This window comes from Labeo rohita, chromosome 2 (genome assembly GCF_022985175.1).
Source record: "Labeo rohita strain BAU-BD-2019 chromosome 2, IGBB_LRoh.1.0, whole genome shotgun sequence".
In the NCBI taxonomy this organism is placed as follows: Eukaryota; Metazoa; Chordata; class Actinopteri; order Cypriniformes; family Cyprinidae; genus Labeo; species Labeo rohita.
The window spans coordinates 36,909,811-36,931,324 of NC_066870.1; the positions used below are offsets into that span (position 1 = coordinate 36,909,811).

The 21,514-nt window shown below is 33.3% G+C and overlaps 1 protein-coding gene across 2 annotated transcripts in view; it reads right to left on the reverse strand.

The window, feature by feature from the left end:
• The window catches only part of ranbp3b (RAN binding protein 3b), a 20,175-nt gene extending 10,422 nt beyond the window's left edge, over positions 1-9,753 (reverse strand). For both annotated transcript variants that reach the window (XM_051126655.1, XM_051126646.1), the window contains exons 1-5: positions 9,679-9,753; positions 6,151-6,206; positions 4,592-4,628; positions 1,249-1,335; positions 1,037-1,108 (exon numbers count right to left, since the gene is read on the reverse strand). In XM_051126655.1, coding sequence (XP_050982612.1) covers positions 1,037-1,108; positions 1,249-1,335; positions 4,592-4,628; positions 6,151-6,206; positions 9,679-9,700 — 274 coding nt within the window. In that variant the 5' untranslated portion in view covers positions 9,701-9,753. The remainder of the gene's footprint in view (positions 1-1,036; positions 1,109-1,248; positions 1,336-4,591; positions 4,629-6,150; positions 6,207-9,678) is intronic.
• Between the last annotated feature and the right edge of the window lie 11,761 nt (positions 9,754-21,514).

The following is a 21,514-nucleotide window of genomic DNA, read 5'->3' on the forward strand; positions in this document are numbered from 1 at the left end:
TCGCATATGCTCCCAAAATTTAATCTACGCAACCTCAAAATATATTTGGAAGCATTTGTGCGAGTGCAAGAAATTGTTGTGGTGTGACTTGTTTTAATTTCTTTACAAAACTTTTGCTAGCCTAACTACCGCCCAGACTGCTGTGAGCTGATAGTGTCAGGTTCGCCGTTCCTGAATACATAAACTACACATGCATACATGAAGTGCCTCAAGATGAGATTACAAAATTTCATTATAAGTCATTAATGGATCAAGAAATCTGATATGATGACCAGACAAACTATATGGCTTTGTTTAGACAGGCAGCAAAATCTCATTGTTTGACGTATCCATTTCAAATATGTAAAAGGAAAAAGAAATCTGATGTTTACTAACCCAATCCAAACCACATCCACATGTGAAAAATGGCAGCGCAATAGTCATATTTGAAAACCAAATTGGATGTGTGCAGTGTAAACAAAGCCTAAGACTGTCAAACACGACAAAAACTGTGGACGGCTGCAGAGCCCTGTAAATTACACTAAGTAACAGATGTCATAACCGAGACTGGCGTGATGAAGCATCTAGTGACAGGCAAAATAAGCAAAAAAGTATTTTTATATTTTGATCAATACCATTGCAAACAGCTTTAAAACTGAAAAGCACTCTAGAGGTCCTCTGACTTTAGATAATGTTTAAATAAAGGTGGGCCTATGGCATTTAAAGATTTATGAATTTTATTGGAGCAGTCGATAATGAAACTTGAGCAAAAACACTGTTTTCCCCAATATAAACAAAAGCTGAAGAGTCATGAAGGCAAAACAAGATATTTCGCCAGTTTTGGTTTCTATTTCTATCACATTGAGACTAGTAGCTCCGCCCACTAAGAAATCTCATTGGTCCAAATCCCTCATTCACTTCTGCATATTAAACATCATATGTTCTGATTGGTTGGTAAAATTTGTTATCAATAAGGATAAGAAAAATGACCTGACGCTGGACTAAATCTTAAAAGACTGAAGCTAAATCTTTACAGTTGCTAGAAAATTATTCTTACCTGGCTCCGAGTCTGAATTACCAGTTGGAGACTGGCATAAACTTGAGGGCATAAAGATATTATTCTTGGGAACTGTAGCAGAAGAAAAAGCAAGCATGAAAGAAAGAGAGGATCAGATGGGATTGTAACACTTTTAGTAAAAAACAGCCAAGAAATACTCCGAATTCACCCCATTAAAAGCACACAGTGCCGATCTAATGCAGTAGACTCACCTGAATGTGACGGAGGGAACTGGGTCAGAGATGAGGTCCTCTCTCTCTTTACCGGAGGACAGTACTCGCCATCATCCCGATCTGAATCTGGAGAACACGATTAAATCAATAAGAAACCAAAACCAGTGAAGCACTAAAATTCTGCACACAGTGCAGAGAACTGAAAATGCTTGATTTAAACTAGCTTTTTGCAACAACTAACCATTCTAATAATGCTCTAACATTTTTTGTACAATAACACTAACTTCTACCTTCAGCTGATGTGACTAATAATTACAAATAAGGATGCACAGGACGAAAAAATAAAAAAAAAGATATTCTGATAGAAAAGCACGTTTAAGTCAATAAATGCAGGTCATCCAAGATGTAGATTAGTTTGTTTCTTCATCAGATTTGGAGAAATAAGGCATTCCATCACTTGCTCACCAACGGATCCTCTGCAGTGAATGGGTGCCGTCAGAATGAGAGTCTTTACCAAAAAGCTTTATTTATCAAAGAAAAGGAGACAAAATGTTATTGTGGACAGCTTTACACACCTTTAGTACGTGAGCTTTCGTGTGTGTGTGTGTATGGTTGCCAGATAAAAAGACTTCAAATCCCTGAATCAGAGCTTTGCTGTTACAAGTATACATTTTCTGCCCCATGTTTTGCTTATTTTAAGCAATCTGGTAACCATGTGTACACGCTCGCTCCTCATTGCATAAGCGCCGCAGATGATGATCTAAAAACACAGTCGAACAAGCTGGAGTTTAGCGTGGAGTTTAGAGTCCAGCCTAAATTAAAGTGTCGTTCAGCCAATCTGGCATGAGATCTCGACTATATTGTTTGCAACTGTGGTTGTTGAATAAATGCACTTACTCAACCACTGTTGTTTTAAAAAAAAAAAAAGGCTATTGCAATTTGGAATTACTATTAAGAATTTCACCGTTATAATGTTTCTTGTTCATTTTACCAGTTTTCATAATGTAGACAAAGAGAGTGCATAAGTCTTTGGTATTAATTTATATAATAAAAAGCCTACAATAAATCAGCACACTAGATGAGGTAAAATAAACCATGTGTATAAGTCCATATTCTATTGATTTGTGTTTACTGGTAAAAGTGCAACACCTAAAATGCAGAAGTAAGTTTCTCAAATGACAGCAATCATTACATTATAATTTTGTGCAAAAATTGTTTTTATCAGTTCACACATTACACAGCATGAAGAAAATGTGAGATTTCATTTTGAGTAATATTTGAGTAAGACTAAATGAAAAATGTCTGGCAAAATTAATTAACAAATTACAAGTTACTGTTTAGTTAGTGACTTTGCTAACAAAACACATAGTAAGTTCATCTGCTTGACTTGAATGGATCTGTGGGCAGAATCTTTATGTAGATATTCAGGACCTTTTGTACCAGGTTATCATGGGAATCAGAGATTTTTTTTTTTCAGGTTCATTCAGGTTAATTCAGGTTAAAACCACTGAAATTCTGAAATTGCTTTTGAAAAGTCTAAGCAAGGTACTGAGCAAGGTACTGAGCACTGAGCATTGACTAAACCTAAACTAAAAACTTCAGGTTTCCTTTGACTAAAACTATACTAAAACCAAATAGGATAAGGTTGACTAAATATGATAAAAACTAACAAGGACATTTAACACAAGACTAAGAATAAAACTGAACATCGCTGACAAAATTAATACTTATCTTGAGAAGCCAATAGTTGTGGGTTTGTAGGAGACAAATCCATCATTAAGATGTTTTAACTTTAAACCTTCACTTCTGGCCCAAATATGAGTCCATAATCCATAATAATGCTTCCTCCGGTGAGAAAGTCCATCTCCTGTTGTTGTCTCACATCCAAATCCACACACACATTTGTTGAGAGCCGTTTTGGACTGTTACTGATTTTAAACAGATCTGTGAGATTTCTCACCAGATTCAGACATGATGACTTTTTACTTGAGGAAGTAATATTATGTATAGAGTACATATTTTAAGTTAAAACCATATTAATGGATTTATTTCTTAAAAACACACAACATTTCACTCTCCAGTGATGGAATGGATTACTTGTGGATTATTGTGATGTTTTTATCAACTCATTTTGACAGCACCCATTCACTGCAGAGGATCCATTGGTAAGCAAGTGATGTGATGCTAAATTTCTCCAAATATGATAAAGAAGCAAACATATTTACATCTTGGATGATCTGGGAATGAATACATGTTCATTTTCATTTTTTAATTCAGACTAGGGTTGTCAAAAGGTACCGGGTTCGGTACTTTCGGTACTGAAATTTTAAAAAGGTCCATTTTCCGCTCACATTTGAACACCGTTGAGCTGATTTTTAAACATTGCTGATTGGCCATAGTGAAAAATCGGCTCAACAGTGCTCAAATGCGAGCAGGAAATGGACCTTTTTAAAATTTCAGTACCGAAAGTACCGAACCCAGTACCTTTTGACAACTCTAATTCAGACAATGACCTCCAAATAACTCCCAATCCAATGTTTGGATGATACAAGCACATCTGCATCCTACAATATATTTTACGAGACGTTGTGTTAGTGTCTCACTGTCTCCATCTCATCACATATCATATACAAGTTCCTTTCCAGCAAAACATCACCATCAGCCGATGTTTACATAAAATATTAAAAACCTAAATCATAGCATGTGCACAGTGTTTTTGCTCCACATCAGTGTTTCTGTTATTAGCTGTTGACACTTTTATTTTCAGAATAACAAATATGGCATTATGATATTTTTGGAGAATTAAATTATGGCGCATTAAACACCAAGCTAAAATCTCAAAACATAATAGTATGCGTCGTAATTTTAGCCATGATAAATATGAATGGAAGCTTTGATAAAAGAAATATAGAACAAAAGCAGACTGAATGTGAAACTGCCCAGGTTTTAAAGAGTGCACAACACAATATATCATGTCTATGGCAAATATGCTGCAGTCAATATGCAAGCGCAAATATAATTTAATTTAAATTTAGATTAAAATACACATGTGCATTTTCCTCTGGAAAGAGCGCACACACATTTGTCTGTCCCATGCATTATATAATCAGTGAAAGTAACATCTCATGCAATATATTGTAAGGAACAGATGTGCTTTTGTCATACACAAATCAGTTTGAGTGTTTTTTTTTTTTTTTTTTTTTTTTTGAGGTCCTTAAGTTCTGTTTGCCACATCATAAACCTGGTTTTCATAAAAAAGCAAGTACACTAGGGTAAAATAGTTGCTTAAAGTGAATATTACACAGTATAAGTGCTAATTTAAAATTTGTCCAGGTTTTTCACTATTGTGCATCACTAGAAACAAAAAACTTTTCAAACTCACCATCCCCGTCCTCTGCACTCGACCCATCTGCGGATCTCTGGAACAGACAAAACCATAAATAAACTCACTTGGTAACAAGGAACTGGACAACATCACAGATAAATACACTGTACAAAGCAAAAAACAGCCCTGGTTTCAAATAATTTCTCACCAGAGACAAAACTATCCTGTTGAAATGCTGAGTTTGTTTAATTTGCTTAAACTGCTTCGGGGAAGTCACACTTTGAGGGTGATTTGTATCTGTGTTAGTCAGACGGCAGCTGAAAATCATCTCACTACCAGCCAAACTAGCCAGCTGAGTTGGTGAAATTACTTGCCAGCGCTGAAATTTGGCAGGTACCAGGTGATCATTTCAGTGTTTATTAAAAAATGTCTGTTTTGTTATTGCAATAAAACTCAAAGCTAAATTAAAAACTTCCAAGTAAGTGTCTTCCAGGACAGCATCCTCAGATCATTAAGGAAATGGGGTTTGTTTAGTTGGCAACTACAAAATTCACAATATCACAGCTTCTAAAAACAACAGTTAAAGCTGCAGCATGTCATTTTTAACCCACCAAAGGAACATGCAACCACAACTAATGGTCTAAGTTTGCAGTAGGACTTCCTACTGGCTGAGAAAATAAACAAGAGTGTTTAAAACTTATTTATGCAATGCTGTTTGGTGCCTCTTACAGAGCAGAAATTACACAATGCCATTAAAGCTGGAGATCGACTGACAGTTGGTGTTATGGATGTTGAAGTTGTTCCATACCAGCATGAGTTTTTCTTCTGTTTAACACAAAGGAAGACATTTTCAAGAATGTTGGTAACTAAACAGGTGATGGTAGCCATTGACTTCGAAAACAATACTATGGAAGTCAATGGCTACCATCAACTGTTTGGTTACCAACATTCTTCAAAATATCTTATTTTGTGTTTCACAAAAAGAAACTTATACAGATTTGGAAGAACTTGAGGGTGAGTAAATAATGACAATTTTCATTTTGAGGTGAACTATTCCTTTAAGCATATTAAGAAATACTGAATACATGAATAAATGGCAAGAACGGCACGCAATGCGTGATTCTAATGTAATGCATTTCATGTTTTGTTTGTTTAGTAGTTCTTTTGTATGATTTTTTTTTTTAGTATACTAAATACAAAAGAACTGGGACATGTGGCTATTTCTTTATTCTTTTCATTTATGCAAAGTGCACAGGCTATGCAAAATTATGTTCCCCCACTTAACGCTGTCAATTTATTTTGCCTATTGTTAATATTGTTAATGCTCCTCTTGTTGTCATACAAAAAAAAAAAAACCGCATGCTATGCAATATGAAGATGAAATGAAACAAAAACGGTAAAACACTAAATATCAGTACTACGGACTGGTTATTGGACATAAACATGCAATAATAAATGGCATTAGTTGTTTAAAAAAAAGCTGAGGCAGATTTATTCAATCTAAGCATGCAATTTAACAAGCTAAAATATTAATCATGCTACAATAAAGAAAGGAAACCACATGGGTTTGAGATTTGATTTGTGAATTGTTCATTGAAGAATCACAGTGAACAAACCTTCTGTGCTTTGTCCTTCTGAAACACAAACACTGGAGGAGCTATGGCAGGCTTCTCTGTTAAAAAAAGAAAAACAGAAAGAACATGAATAAGAAATATGGCTCAAACAGATACAATACACATATGCTTCTTCACAACCCTGCATTAAGCTGGTGTTTCAATACAAATTTTTATTTAAACAAGCAAGAACAGCTCAGCTGCAATGAACCAATGTTACAGTTCTGATCGATCCAAGTTTCCCTACATCACAAACATTCAAAGTCACAAGATAAGCATTCACAAAATAGGTCATTTCCTAAAAAGGTTAATTTGAGGATAGGGCATGACGCAAACTGAACAAAAGCATCCAAAGCAAACGTTAACGTAATATCTTAGTTTAACTAAACAACCGTAGATCAGACTCAGACCACTTGGACAATTTTAAGTTATTTCCCATTGTGTTAAAGGCAAAAATCATCTGATAGCTTCACCTGTAGATGATAAAGCCCTTGATGCAGTACATTACACATTTTACCATACACTGCAAAAATTTTTAAAATGACAAAAAAAAAGGCAGAAAAATTTTTTTTAATTAAAAATGCAATTTTGTAGAAAGAACAAAATGGTTTTTTCTTTTATGTTTTATTTAAAATTCTGAAAAATAATTTTTACATGCACAAAAATACTGTAACACAGCCTCCAGGAGCTTTTTGTTTAAAACAAAAAATTATACAAATAAATATTTGATATAAGGCTGCTGTGTTTAATAAACATTTATTAATCCAAAACTGTAAGCATTTTCACAAAAATGTTATATTAAATAAACAATTATAAAGAACCAAATGAAAGGAAAACAAACTGGTATGGAGCGAAAAACATTAAGATGTAAATAAGGTGTGCATTATGCTAAGTAATTTTGAAATGCCACTGCACTTGAAGTGCTGAATGCAGAAGTCACCAGATGCTTAAATATTTTTAGAATTTCATATGCACTACTAGCATTAAACGAGAACTCCACTTCCAGAACAACGATTTACATATAATGTACTCACCCCCTTGTCATCCAATGTTCATGTCTTTCTTTCTTTAGTCAAAGAAATTATGTTTTTTGAGGAAAACATCTCAGCATTTTTCTCCATATAATGGACTGGTACGGTGCCCCGATTTTGAACTTACAAAATGCAGTTTAAATGCAGCTTCAAACAATCCCAAGCGCGGTTGTAAACAATCCCAGACGAGGACGAAGGGTCTTATGAGCGTTTTTGTTCAGGTTCAAGACAGTTAGGGTATGTCAAAAAAAACTCCCAACTAAGGTTCTCCCCCAACTTCGAAATCATCCTATAGCGCTGTTTTACCTTTTTTGTTAAGGGTGTTTCATTTTCTTTGCATGTTCACTTTGCAAAAACTGGGTCGGAACTTCTACAGTGATGTAAGATGATTTTGAAATGATTTTTGAAGTTGAGGGAGAAAACATGGTCAGAGTTTCGACATACCCTAACTGTCTTGAGCCAGAATACACAGAGTTCAGGGAGAGAAAGGCAAGACGAGCGTTTGATAAGTACTTAAACTGTATTTTTTAAAATGAAAATAACCAATCGTTTCACTAGATAAGACGCTTCTTCCTCGGCTGGGATCATTTACAACCGCATTTGGGATCGTTTGAAGCGCATTTAAACTGCATTTTGGAAGTTCAAAATCTGGGCACCATATCACTCCATTATATGAAGAAAAATGCAGAAATGTTTTCCTCCAAAAACAATTTCTTTACGACTGAAGAAAGACGTAAACATTTTGGATGACAAGGGGGTGAGTACATTATATGTGACTCTGTTTTGGAAGTGGTCTTCTCCTTTAATGTAACTCAGACAGAAGTTCAAGGGTCTGATTTCCAGAAAATGCATGAACTAATACAAAAATATACATTCAATGCAATGGACATTGCTTTGAACGAAAGCGTCTGCCAACAGTAAAGTAAAAATGTTAACGCTGCCCATTGCATTAAAAAGCCCTACCGTTTTTTTTTAAAGCGCAACCTGCATTCTTGCCATCACAAGCTGATCTGTAATCTGATCAACTAGTGTTAGTACCCAGTCTCTGAAAGTCAAAGAGTCTCCAAACAGGGTTGTCAAAGAAGTTATCTTATTTCTTATCTCACTTTAAGCCAATAAACCAATAAAACCTCAGACACTTCTGGCTCAATTAAAAGGCTTTAAAATGATCGTCATGCTTCGTAAATAAACAAAGACACATGATCTGGCTGACACCTCTGGGTATTTTTAGCTGCAGGACTTGACAGCAACAAAACTGGAGGCTAATACAACAATCATCCAAGGCCTGATTTGCAAACCAGGAAAGAGTGCAACAGCACACGTGCATCTGTAAACAGCTGCTTTACCCCCAAACAAATCACGTAGTCATCTGGGTGGCTCATTCAGCACTGTAAACCGGTACACATCACTGTAATTAGGTCAAGGGGTGAGGCATTCACCGAAGAGTGATCTCACCACTCAAGGCTGCTGTATTGGAGGACATTAGAGTCCTAAAGGGGGGAAAATCATGTGTGCATGGGGTTGCATTTCACCCCGGGGCAGGAGGAGGGTGGGCGGGCCTGCTTTAGCACAGGCAGCGGAGCCTGGTATCGCCACAAGCCGCGTGAGCGGCACCGACCGCCGGCTTGCCCGCGCACGAAGCACCGCCACCTGATCCGGACTCCCGTTTCCGACTACCAATCGATTTATTGGATTTATTGGAATAACGTAAAAAAAAACAACAACAACAAAAAAAAAGACCGTCCATCCAGACCAGATCGAAACCACGAGTTGAGCAACTCACCACCCCACCCACCATTTGCTTTCGTTTCGTTTGTGTATTTATTTGATTTTTAAGCACTGGAATATCTTAATAAAGAAGGATAAATAATTAAATATCACTTCACAAACGGCACATATCACTGATCCTGACAAGCTAAAGATAGACATCTAAGCTCATAAACCTACACTAATAAAACTACACGTTGCGAGCAAAACGCATCCTAACATTGTTAGTTTAGAAAGCTGCCATCCCATAATACAGAAAAACGAACACATCTATGCCACATACTTGTTATACTAAACTGCATGCTAAAGATACATATGTGAATCCTAACGCAATAGCGTGCTCGTAGAAAGGCGTCATTCTTGAATCCCTTTTATTAGATGAATTATTATTTCGCAGCGTGCGGGCGAATGTGTTGCACGCGAGCGCTTCCACCCGCCTAAAAATCAAAAAGAGAAACACACCGAGAGGCCGGGGGTTAGTCCGTTAGCTGCACAACACACTCACATACACACACGGTCTGTCAGTGCGCTGCTTAGCCCGCGAAGCTAACACACTCATCGGCTAACTTCAGCTAAACATCCACACACATTCCTCCACGGAGCCGCGAAAGCGCGCGGATCGTGTCACAAACACGCGTGGTACTCTCACCGACACTATTATGGCGTGTACGGCTCATGGTGGCGATTTATTTGCTTTATTTTACTCATTTTGCGGATTCACACGGTTGCCTACCTTCGTTCGCCAAGTCCGCCATTTTACTTCTCCGTGCACACCCACAATGCACCGCGGCACTAGTGCGCTTTATTTCACAGAGCAGCTGCATTTGAAACATTTACATTTAAATATACGTCATTTTTACATTTATCTTTACCAGTTTACGTATTACGTACAATGTCAAAAATAATAAATAATGTTTTATCTAATATTATAAATTAAATAATGCCAAATAATGTACATTTTAGTATAGCATCTAGTAAATAATCACTCTACAATATTATATTACTGATTGTATAATATTTTTCTATACAGTATGTCTTACTAACGATATTAATTACTATTATAAAAAACGATTAACACATTGCATTTCGTAATAAGTGTTATAATATTAAATTATTTAATTATTTAAATTATATTTTCCTTTATGTCTTGTTGCATCCACTAACAATATTAATTGCTATTATTAAAAAAAGATTATCTAATGTTAACATATTACAATGCCTTATTATATATATATATATATATATATATATATATATATATATATATATATATATAATGTATACAGTAGTCAACATTTGAAGTGGATCAAAAATTTTCATCAAAGTTGTCCTTATGTTTATATTTATAGTAATATATTTAATAATAATTATATATATATATACATATATATATATATATATATATATATATATAATTTAAATAATTAATATACATTAGTGGAAACTATTATTTTTGTTTTATTTTATTACAGAACTATTTTATCACATAAATTAGTTTTTTATTTATTCCTATTTTTATTTGTATCATTTTTTTTACATACATGTATTTTTAATACACATATATTATAATTTAATATATATTATAATAATTTTCATAAGATGTGTATTATTATGTCATATCATTTAAATAATTAATATATATTAGTGGGAACTATTATTTCTATAAATAAAACTCTTTTTTATTTATTCCTATTTTTATTTGTATATTTTTTAAAATACATATATATTAAAATTTCATATATATTATAATAATTTTAATAATATATGTATTATTATATCATATCATTTAAATAATTAATATATATTAGTGGGAACTATATGCAACCCTATTTCAGGCCAGAATTTTAATAGAAAGCCTCATTGTTTTATCTCTCAGATGACTGATTATATTTTTCCTGCGAGCTACTCGTTACTGTCTTTCGGGCTTCAGTAGGTTCTTATGTAACAAGAAAGTACAATTTAAGTGAGATATCAGAAATGCATTAGTAGTCTATAAGGCACACATCTGGTTTCCTGCCAGATGTTTGACACACATATCAGCTCAGGTGCATCTATTAATAGATATGTTTAGATTAAATTTCTCCTGTGCCAATGTTATGCAACAGAATCTAAGTCGAGAATTGATGCCAGAGGATAAAGATTCATGTAAGACTAATTTTGTGGAAGACACTACAGGATAAAAGTATGTTTTTGTCATCAATGAATAAAAACAAATGCTTCATTTTGTTTTATTTGCTTTAGTGCAGCAGCTGCTCTTTTGTAGCAGAAGATTCATTCACACTCTTAAAAGTTTCCTTATTAGCATCGATGGTTCTTTGAAGAACCTTTAACATCAATGGTAAAATGTTCTTTAACATCAGTTCATGTATTTTTAATATACATATATTATAATTTAATATATATTATAATAATTTTAATAAGATGTGTATTATTATGTCATATCATTTAAATAATTAATATATATTAGTGGGAACTATTATTTCTGTTTTATTCTATTACAGAACTATTTTATCACATAAAATTGTTGAAACTCTTTTTTATTTATTCCTATTTTTATTTGTATATATTTTTTTAAATACATATTTATAATTTCATATATATTATAATCATTTTAATAATATATGTATTATTATATCATATCATTTAAATAATTAATATATATTAGTGGAAACTATTATTTCTGTTTTATTGTATTACAGAACTATTTTATCACATACATTATAAATTTATTCCTCATTTTATTTGTATAATTTTTTATAATAATATATATATCATTATTATTATATTATATAATTTTAATAATTAATATATATTACTGGAAACTATAGTTTCTGTTTATTTCTATATTATTTTTATTCCTATGTGTTCTGTAGTAATGAAATACAACCACTAGATGGCCAAGTTTGTCAAGGCTGTAGCTTTTGAACTCTATAAATGAACTTGATAGTTGCCCTGAACATCACTTTGATCTTTTACGTTTTTTAATTAGGTCTAATTTTTAGGCTTTAATGTCTTTTTTTTTATTTTTTTATTTTATTTTATTATTATTATTTTTTTTTTTTTACATTTTTTTCGTTTTCATTTTAAAATTAAGTTTAAAGTATTTGATATTTTAATTGATTGTCAGTTTGATTATTCAAGTCTTTGATGTGTTATTTAGCCTATATACACAGTACTGAGTCTCAATAAGAGAAAGCATAAAGTTCTGATATACAACAATCATGTTCAATCAACTTGTGCTCATGCTAAAGTCGTTTCTCCCCATGTTGCACATGAACCCTGACCCATCAAATTTGGATAAATGTCAGTTAAATGGCAAGCAACTGTGTTTAATAGATTAAAAATGAGAAGAGAATGTTCTAGAGTGGGATATTCTTTCACAATGGTTTATACTGCCCTTGGGCAAAACCCATGTAACCACATGCAGCTCACAAAGTCCTCATGACAGACATGAAGATAAAGATAAATGTGAGTGATTATATAGTGAAAAAAATCAGTGAAGTCATAATTGCTTTATTGAATGATTTAGATTTCTCTCTGAACGTGAAAACAGGTACATTAAAGGGCATCGTATGTATAAACAGATGTTATTTTCATTGTATTCCAACTATTTAGTAGACAAAAAGTAAAAAGAGTAATTTGTTTCTAGGTTTATTTGACCATTAAATCCCATTCTGTGTAATGACGTGAGTCTGTCAATGAAAAATATCTATATTTTCCAGGCTCATTCAGGCTTAAAGTGAAATAAGAGTTGGTTAATTCAAGCATTCATCTGCGTTTCTCACAGTCAAACGGACACATTTCAACATTTAAGGACTTCAAGAACTACAGTACTGTGCAAAAGTTTTAGGCCACTAGTATTTTCACCAGCTAAAAAATGGTTTAAAGTAAGTTATTTCTATCTTTTGCTGTAGTGTGTCAGTAAAAGATATGGGTTTACATTTCCAAACATTCTGTTTGCCATTAATTGTAATAATCTAGTGAGATTTTTGTTTGCACAAGGAGTCTGACAACAGCCAGTGCTCCACACTGATCTGATCTCACCATCATCCAGTCTGTCTCTGGAATGACATGAAGACACAGAACAAACTGAAACAGACTAAATCCACAAGAACTGTGGCAACGTCTCCAAGATGCTTCAAGAGACCTACCTGCAAAGCTACCTGAAAAATTTTGCGCAAGTGCACCTAGGGCAAAAGCTGCTGAATGGTCGCAAAGAATGGTCGCACCTAATGTTGATTTCATTTAGTTAATAGAAGGTAATTGATAAAGAAAATCTGTTTATGACAGTATCCTCATTTTACAGCATTTTTACACAAGAGCCTAAAACTTTTAACAGTGCTGCAGCTTTGCAGGTAGGTTTCTTGAAGCATCCTGGAGACTTTGTCACAGTTCTTCTGGATTTAGTCTGTCTGAGTTTGTTCTGTTTCTTCATGTCATTCCAGACAGACTGGATGATGGTGAGATCAGATCTCTGTGCAGAGCACTCGCTGACTCCTTGTGCAAACAAAAATCTCACTGGATTATTACGATTAATGGCAAAATGAATGTTTGGAAATGTAATCTGATATTTCCTACTGACACACTACAGCAAAAGACCGACTTTAACTGACTTTAAACCATTTTTTAGCTGATGAAAATACTAGTGGCCTAAGACTTTTGCACAGAACTGTACATATGAGATAGTCAGGCTGGGCAGAATCCTCACTTTGTTCCATACCTGGCCCTGTTAAGATTATAAACAATATATGATCACAGGCAAATCAAGATTAGATTTGGCAAACTGTTTCATGGGATCAATATCATGTCCTTTCTTACGTAAAATGGATGTTTAGTGGCTAATAAACACCTTGTCAACTGTGCAACACAAAAGATATAGTGTAACACTTTCATCATGGATATCTTGTGTGAAATGAGACAGGGGAAATCCAGATTCTGATCCAGATCCAAATTCTAACAACAACAAAAAACTGCATTATTTCTGTTTTGCTGTTGCTGTTGTTGTTTCAGGAACTTCCAAAGAATACCATATTGGTAACATGGTACATTCCTTACTTATGCAACCTTATTTCAGGCCAGAATTTTAATAGAAAGCCTCATTGTTTTATCTCTCAGATGATTGATTATATTTTTCCTGCGAGCTACTCGTTACTGTCTTTCGGGCTTCAGTAGGTTCTTACGTAACAAGAAAGTACAATTTAAGTGAGATATCAGAAATGCATTAGTAGTCTATAAGGCACACATCTGGTTTTCTGCCAGATGTTTGACACACATATCAGGTCAGGTGCATCTATTAATAGACACGTTTAGATTAAATTTCTCCCGTGCCAATGTTATGCAACAGAATCTAAGTCGAGAATTGATGCCAGAGGATAAAGATTCATGTAAGACTAATTTTGTGGAAGACACTACAGGATAAAAGTATGTTTTGTCATCAATGAATAAAAACAAATGCTTTATTTTGTTTTATTTGCTTTAGTGCAGCAGCTGCTCTTTAGCAGAAGACTCATTCACACTCTTAAAAGTAAAGTTTCTTTATTAGCATCAATGGTTCTTTGAAGAACCTTTAACATCAGTGGTAAAATGTTCTTTAACATCAGTTCTTTTAAGAACTGATCACTAAAAAATGCTCTTTAGGGAAACAAAAATGGCTGATGCCGGAAATTAAAGGTTCCATTTTGGAATCTTTATTTTTATGAGGAACACCAACTTTTCTCAGATGTTGCTCCTTACATTCCTTAGCAAAGACAAAATAAAATAGAGACAAATGAGTAAATATAGTTGTCAAGATATAGGGCTATAAAATGAATGTGGATCTGCTCTGGTGATTTGATCTTGGGCAAACTGGAATCTTTTTCTGAGGAGAAACATCTGAAAAGCAAAAGTCCAAATTGGCTTTCCATATAAATATTATTCCGATGTAAAATAAGGTTTTTCTATTTTAATATACATTAAAATCTAATTTATTTCTGTGATCAAACCTGAATTTTCAGCTTAATTATTCTAGCATTCAGTGTCACAAGATCTTTTAGAAATCATTCTAATACGATGATTTATTATGAGTGCTGAAAATAGCTGTGCTGCTTAATATATGTATGTATGTATATAATGGAACCTTTTTTTCAAGATTCTTCGACCAATACAAAGTTAAAAAGAACAGCATTTATTTAAAACAGAAATCTTTTCTAACAATATACACTACTGCTCAAAAGTTTGGGGTCAGTAATTTTTATTCTTTCTTTTTTGAAAGAATTCAATACTTTTATTCACCAACGATGTGTTCAATTGCTAAAAAGTAATAGCAAAGAATTATATTGTCAGAAAATATTTATTTTAATCATTACTTTTTATTCATCAAAGAATCCTGAAAAAATATCCCAGGTTCCAAAAACAAAAATATTTGGCAGCTGTTGCCAACATAGATAATTCTAATAATAAATCAGAATATTAGAATGTTTTCTAAAAGATCATGTGTCACTTAAGATTTGAGTAATGGCTGAGAAAAAAATTCAGCTTTGCATCAAAGGAATAAATTATATTTTAAAGTATATTCAAAAATAATTTTCTTCTGTGTTTTTAATCAAATAAATGTAGCCTTGATGAGCACAGACATCTTTAAAAAACATTGCAAGTCTTACTGATCCTCAACTTTTGAACAGCAATGTATAATTTACTGTATTTGTTGTATCATTTGTCATGTTTAGTTGGGAATTAATAATGACTCCTTTGTAAATTCTAAATGATACTTTATTTTAATTGCTTATTGCCGTGATTGCTCTTAACTTCATACTCAGTCTTAAATTTAGAGGTTATTTATTTGCATTAACGATAATATAACTAATTTTAAATTATGCTTTACTTTATTTTAATTGCTTTATTGTGGTTGCTCTTTCATAGCACGAGACTCTCAACTTCATATGCACTTTTATCATATTAGAGGTTATTTATTCGGATGAAAGAACTTTCAACATTAATGAAAACTTTCCATTCCACAAAAGGTTCTTTAATGGAAAAAAATCTTTTATATATATTTTTTAAATATTCTTTAAAAAGGCTCTTTTTTTAGAACTCTTCAATGAATGTTTCAAAAATTGATCCTCCAAGGCATCGTTGCAAAAACTGGAACTTTTATTTTTATGAAGAACATCAACTTTTATCAGAAGCTGCTCCTAAAATTCCTTAGGAGCGATAAAATAGACACAAGTGAGTCAATAGAAACCGAATCAACATTAAACTAAACTGAGTTGAATAATGACACTATTTTCTTCTGTAAATACGAACGGATGAATTTTGCAACATGATTCTTCTCCTGTTCATTAGTGTGAAACTGCTTTGACACAACCTGTACTGTATAAATGTGACTTGAAATAAAGTACAAAGTTGTCGTTTTTAAGTTTCTGCTCCACTGACAAGCTGTTTGTTCCCTCAAGGTACAATTTTGTGCCTTTTTTCTGAAAGTTTAGAAACAATTGAGAGATCTTATTTGCGATCAATGTGAATATCTTTGTTATGTATCTCTCTGTCTCCAGGAGACGCTGTATTAATTCAATGTTTATGACAGACTGAAGATCATGACTGATTTTGAGGAGTGATGATGGAGACTCTTTGAATTCTCCAGCTGCCCGGGGCAAATCTGATCCACTCATGATTAATGATATCTATATTTTCTCCAAAAACGTACAGAAAATGACCTCAGCGCTCTAAAATTAGCATAACATGGGAAAGATTCTTATGATATGAGAAGGACAATCTGCATATTTGTTTTTTTAGGCACAAAAGAAACATCATAACAAGCACGGTTGGCGGCAGACCATCATTTTCTGGAGGTCTTTTTTGTAAAAATATCTTTTTGCTGTCGTTAGACATCAATGCCATTAATCCATCAAAATGGTGCTCTGATGATCTCTTACGGGAAAAGAGAGATCCAGATGCCAATGCTGTTTTTTTTTTCATGTTCACTGTTTTTATGCCAGATAAATGTCAGTTTTTAAACAAATGAGAACTTTCTTAATAATAATTAGGGCTGTGTTTCTTCTGAACTTCAAAAAACAAACTGAAAATAAAATAAGAACCTTTAACAATACATATAACAGCTAATTGCATTTTTTTGCTGGGAATGTCATATACCTGTCAAAGATATATAAAAATTCAAAGATATATATTAATATTTTTTCTTACGTACTGAATAAATTAAAACAAAACAATTATCTTGTCATGCAAGCCAGTTAAGGCTGCATTTATTTGTTCAAAAATACAGTAAAATTAGATATATTTTTTACAATTTCAAATAGCTGTTTTTGTGAATACACTGTAAAACGTAATTTATTCCTGTGATCAAAACTGAATTTTGAGCATTATTATTCAGTGTCACGATCCTTCAGAAATCATTCTAATATGCTGATTTGCAGCTCATGAAACATTTCTGATTATTATCAATGTTGAAAACAATATTTTTTTGTGGAAACTGTGATACTTTTTATTTTTCAGGATTCTATGATGGATAGCTAACAATGTTTATTTGAAATAGAAATCTTTTTAATGTCATAAAAGTCAATTCAATGTTTTAGATGTGTAAAAGTAATAATACTGAAAAATGCATTTTACTGAAGACCAGAGCTAAATTATTACGATTGCTTAGAAGGTATCAGCACATAGTTTTAAGGTCTGTCATTAAAACCAAAAAAGCCTACTTAAAAACGAAAGAAAAAAAGGACAATCACATCCCGTGAGAAACAAATAAAAGAAAACTCTGTCAAAAGCAAACTGATTCAGCTCTTGCTATGGCTCAGTAGGCGCTCTGAAGAAAATAAGACATCATAAACAGTGACCCACGCTATCACATGGCCACTTACAGATCCCACATTCCCACATCAAGCTTTGGCGTCTTAAGACTCTGAAATGGAAAAAAAGGACCAAAGGGGCAACACATTAGAACACATGATTTAATGTTTTGGTGACAGAAGAGTTTGAAATATGATGCAAAACGCTGTCAGAACATGACACAACCTGAGATAGAGAACAGCTTGGGAAATAAACGCTCCAATTCATCCTTTTGACACTTTTTAATCCTGAGCACTTAAATTTTAATGCCTACATATATGAATCTGTACAATTTAAGAGTAACAGCATAATTATTCTATGTATTTGTTGCTCATTGCGTATATGGTTTGTATGTATTTGTACGTTTTTTCTTTTGCATCTGGCACACCTGGCAAAAACTGAATGATCATCATTAAACATGCGTGACTTAGAAATGTTCCAGTATTTGAACTGTGAAAACATCATTTAATATGTGACTTTTAGGAACAAATTTGGAGAAATGTAGCAGATTTAAAACAGTGTTTCCATATCGCAGCTCATCATTGGCTGCACGTCAAAATAAACACACTATCGAGCCGTTGCGGTTCGTTTTTTAAATGCGGTTCTACGGAATCGAATTCGAATTCGAATTCTACGTTACCTCGGTGATAAAAGACTTCGCGATAGCGTCATACTATAAACACTGGCATATTACGGGAGGATGATGACATAATACAGAAAGGTAAAAGGATATATTTTTATATTTTTTACACGAGTTACCTAAAAATACTATGTTACAAACTGTTCAAACGGAAATGCAACCATTTCTCCAGGGTTGCCAGTTTTACACAACAAAACCCGCCCAATTGCTACTCAAAACTAGCCCAAAGCTAGCCCAAATCGCGTTCCGGGGTATCCCCTGTAAACTCGTATTTCAGGGGCTAAATTTGATGTCACTGGGGTCGCTTCAACCCGCGGCAACAGTGTTACAGTAGCCCAGTTCCGCGGGAAAACCGCGGACTTGGCAACACTGCATTTCTCGCCGTGTTTCAATCATTTCGGACCGTTGACGTAACCTGTGTAGTTCAAATCACGAACGAATGAATCTTTTGATTCTTTTAATGATTCATTCAATAGATTCGGGAGTTAAGTCATTCTAATAAATCGTTCGAACGTTTAATACACGTCGTTTAATAAATTAACTTAAATCCGTCTCGAATGAATCAACATATGACAGTTGAGGCACGTTATAAGTTTACATACACTTTGCAGAATCTGCAAAATTTTAATTAGTTTACCAAAATAAGAGGGATCATACAAAATTCATGTTATTTTTTATTTAGTACTGACCTGAATAAGATATTTTACATAAATTACGTTTACATATAGTCCACAAGAGAAAAAAAAGAAACTATTTTTTTATAATTTATAAAAATTACCTCGTTTAAAGTTTACATACGTTTGATTCTTAATACTGTGTTGTTACCTGAATGATCCAAAGCTGTGTTTTTTTTTTTGTTTGTTTGTTTAGTGATAATTGTTCACAAGTTCCTAAATTGTCCTGAACAGTTAAACTGCCTGCTATTCTAAAGAAAAATACTTCAGGTCCCATAAATTCTTTGGTTTTTCAGCATTTTTGTGTATTTGAAACCTTTCTAACAATGACTGTGTGATTTTGAGATCCATCTTTTCACACTGAGGACAACTGAGGGACTCATATGCAACTATTACAAAAGGTTCAAACACTCACTGATGCTCCAGAAGGAAAAAAACGATGCATTAAGAGCCGGGGGGTGAAAACTTTTGAACAGAATGTGGATGTGTACATTTTTCTTATTTTGCCTAAATGTCTTTTTTTTTTTTAAATTTAGTACTGTCCTTTAGAAGCTACAGAATGTACTTACATGTTCACCAGAAGACAAAATAAGTTAAATTTAGCCTGATTTTCAAAATTTCGGCTCTTAATGCATTGTTTCCTTCTGAAGCATCAGTGAGCATTTGAGTCCCTCAGTTGTCCTCAATGTGAAAAAATGGATCTCAAATACGTACTCTTACCTTGCTATAAAAGAGCAAACAAATATTCTCACACCCACAGTCATGTCTTTGTTCTCCTCACCAAAAAGTACAAATTTACATATTACACAACTCTTTTACAGGTTCCCTGTTCAAATTGAATTAAACTCTTAGAAAAAAAGAAGAAACTTAGGTAACACTTTACAATACGTGTGCACAAATATGCATTAATTTATGCTTAATTAATGCACAGATAATCACGAGTTAATTCATGTAAGAACTAATGTAATATGTATAATTCATGAAGAACTAAACCATTTATTAATGATTACTACATCAGCGGCTAATGAACATTCTATATGAATCACAGATTAAGTAATTAATACATTGTTATTAGTTAAATTTGTCATAATGCATTAATTACCTAATAACTTATTTTATTAACTAATGATGTAAATTCATACGTTAACTACCACAGTGGTCAAAGCTATGTACTTCAACTTCCAGTTGTCTGCTTTAAATACTCATTAGTTAATGATTCGCAAATGTATCATGTTGTGACTTTACTTGTTGAGGCACATGACTAACTAACTAATTCTAAATCCATAACCACAATGACATATACTTAACAATTAGTTAATAGTTCTGTGCCTCAACAAGTAAAGTCATAACATGATATCTTTGCAAATCATTAGCTAATGATGAATTAAAGCAGAAAACTGGAAGGTGAAATACGTGGCTTCAACCCATTGTGGTAGTTAACACATGAATTTACACTATTAGTTAATAAAATAAGTTATTAGGGAATTAATACATTATGACACAGTTAACTAATAACAATTTATTGATTACTCAATCTATGAATCATATAGAATGTTCATTTGTTGCTGATGAAGTAATTATTAATAAATGGTTTAATTCTTTATGAGTTATATATTAACTCATGATTATCTCTGCATTAGTTAAGCATGAATTAATGGATACTTTTGCACCCGTATTGTAAAGTGTTACCGAAACTTACATAACAGCAACTTGACAATCAGAAAGTAAAGTGTTGCTCATTGAGATGCCACGCTAAACGGTTCATAAGGTAGGACACATGATATGCCATAACATCTGTGCTTTTAAGCTGAAGCAAGTTTGTTTCTTTGGAGGCTGAAATCTGATGCACTTTCTCCTGTCACTCATTTTTTTGTGTAATTGCAAAATGCTAGAAGTCTCATTCAATGCAAGTCAAGTTTAAACAGCCCTGCGCTTGGCTTGATTTCTTAAAACGCTGCAAGGCCCAAATTTGTGCCATAATTGTGTTTCAGATTCTTTTTTCTTTATACAGCACCTGGCATGAACTGAATGATAATTATCAAATATGCATGAATTAGGCATCTTGTTCTGCATGCAGCTTATACATATTTGCATGTATTATTACTCTGACAGATTTAATAGCTGTAATAAAATATTTTTCATGGATGATGACTCAGACTTCTATCTGTTATCATATGGCTTCTGAAGGCTCAGAAGATCATGCATTTACCATAATTATTTTTTTATTCAGCAGTTAATTGATTACTTGTGTGATGTTTTTATCAGCTGTTTGGACTCTCATTCTGACGGCACCCATTCACTACAGAGGATCCATTGATGAGCAAGTGATGCCATGCTACATTTCTCCAAATCTGATGAAGAAACAAACTCATCTGCATCTTGAATGGTCTGAGAGTGAGTAAATTTGCATCAACTATTTCTTTAAATATTTTAAT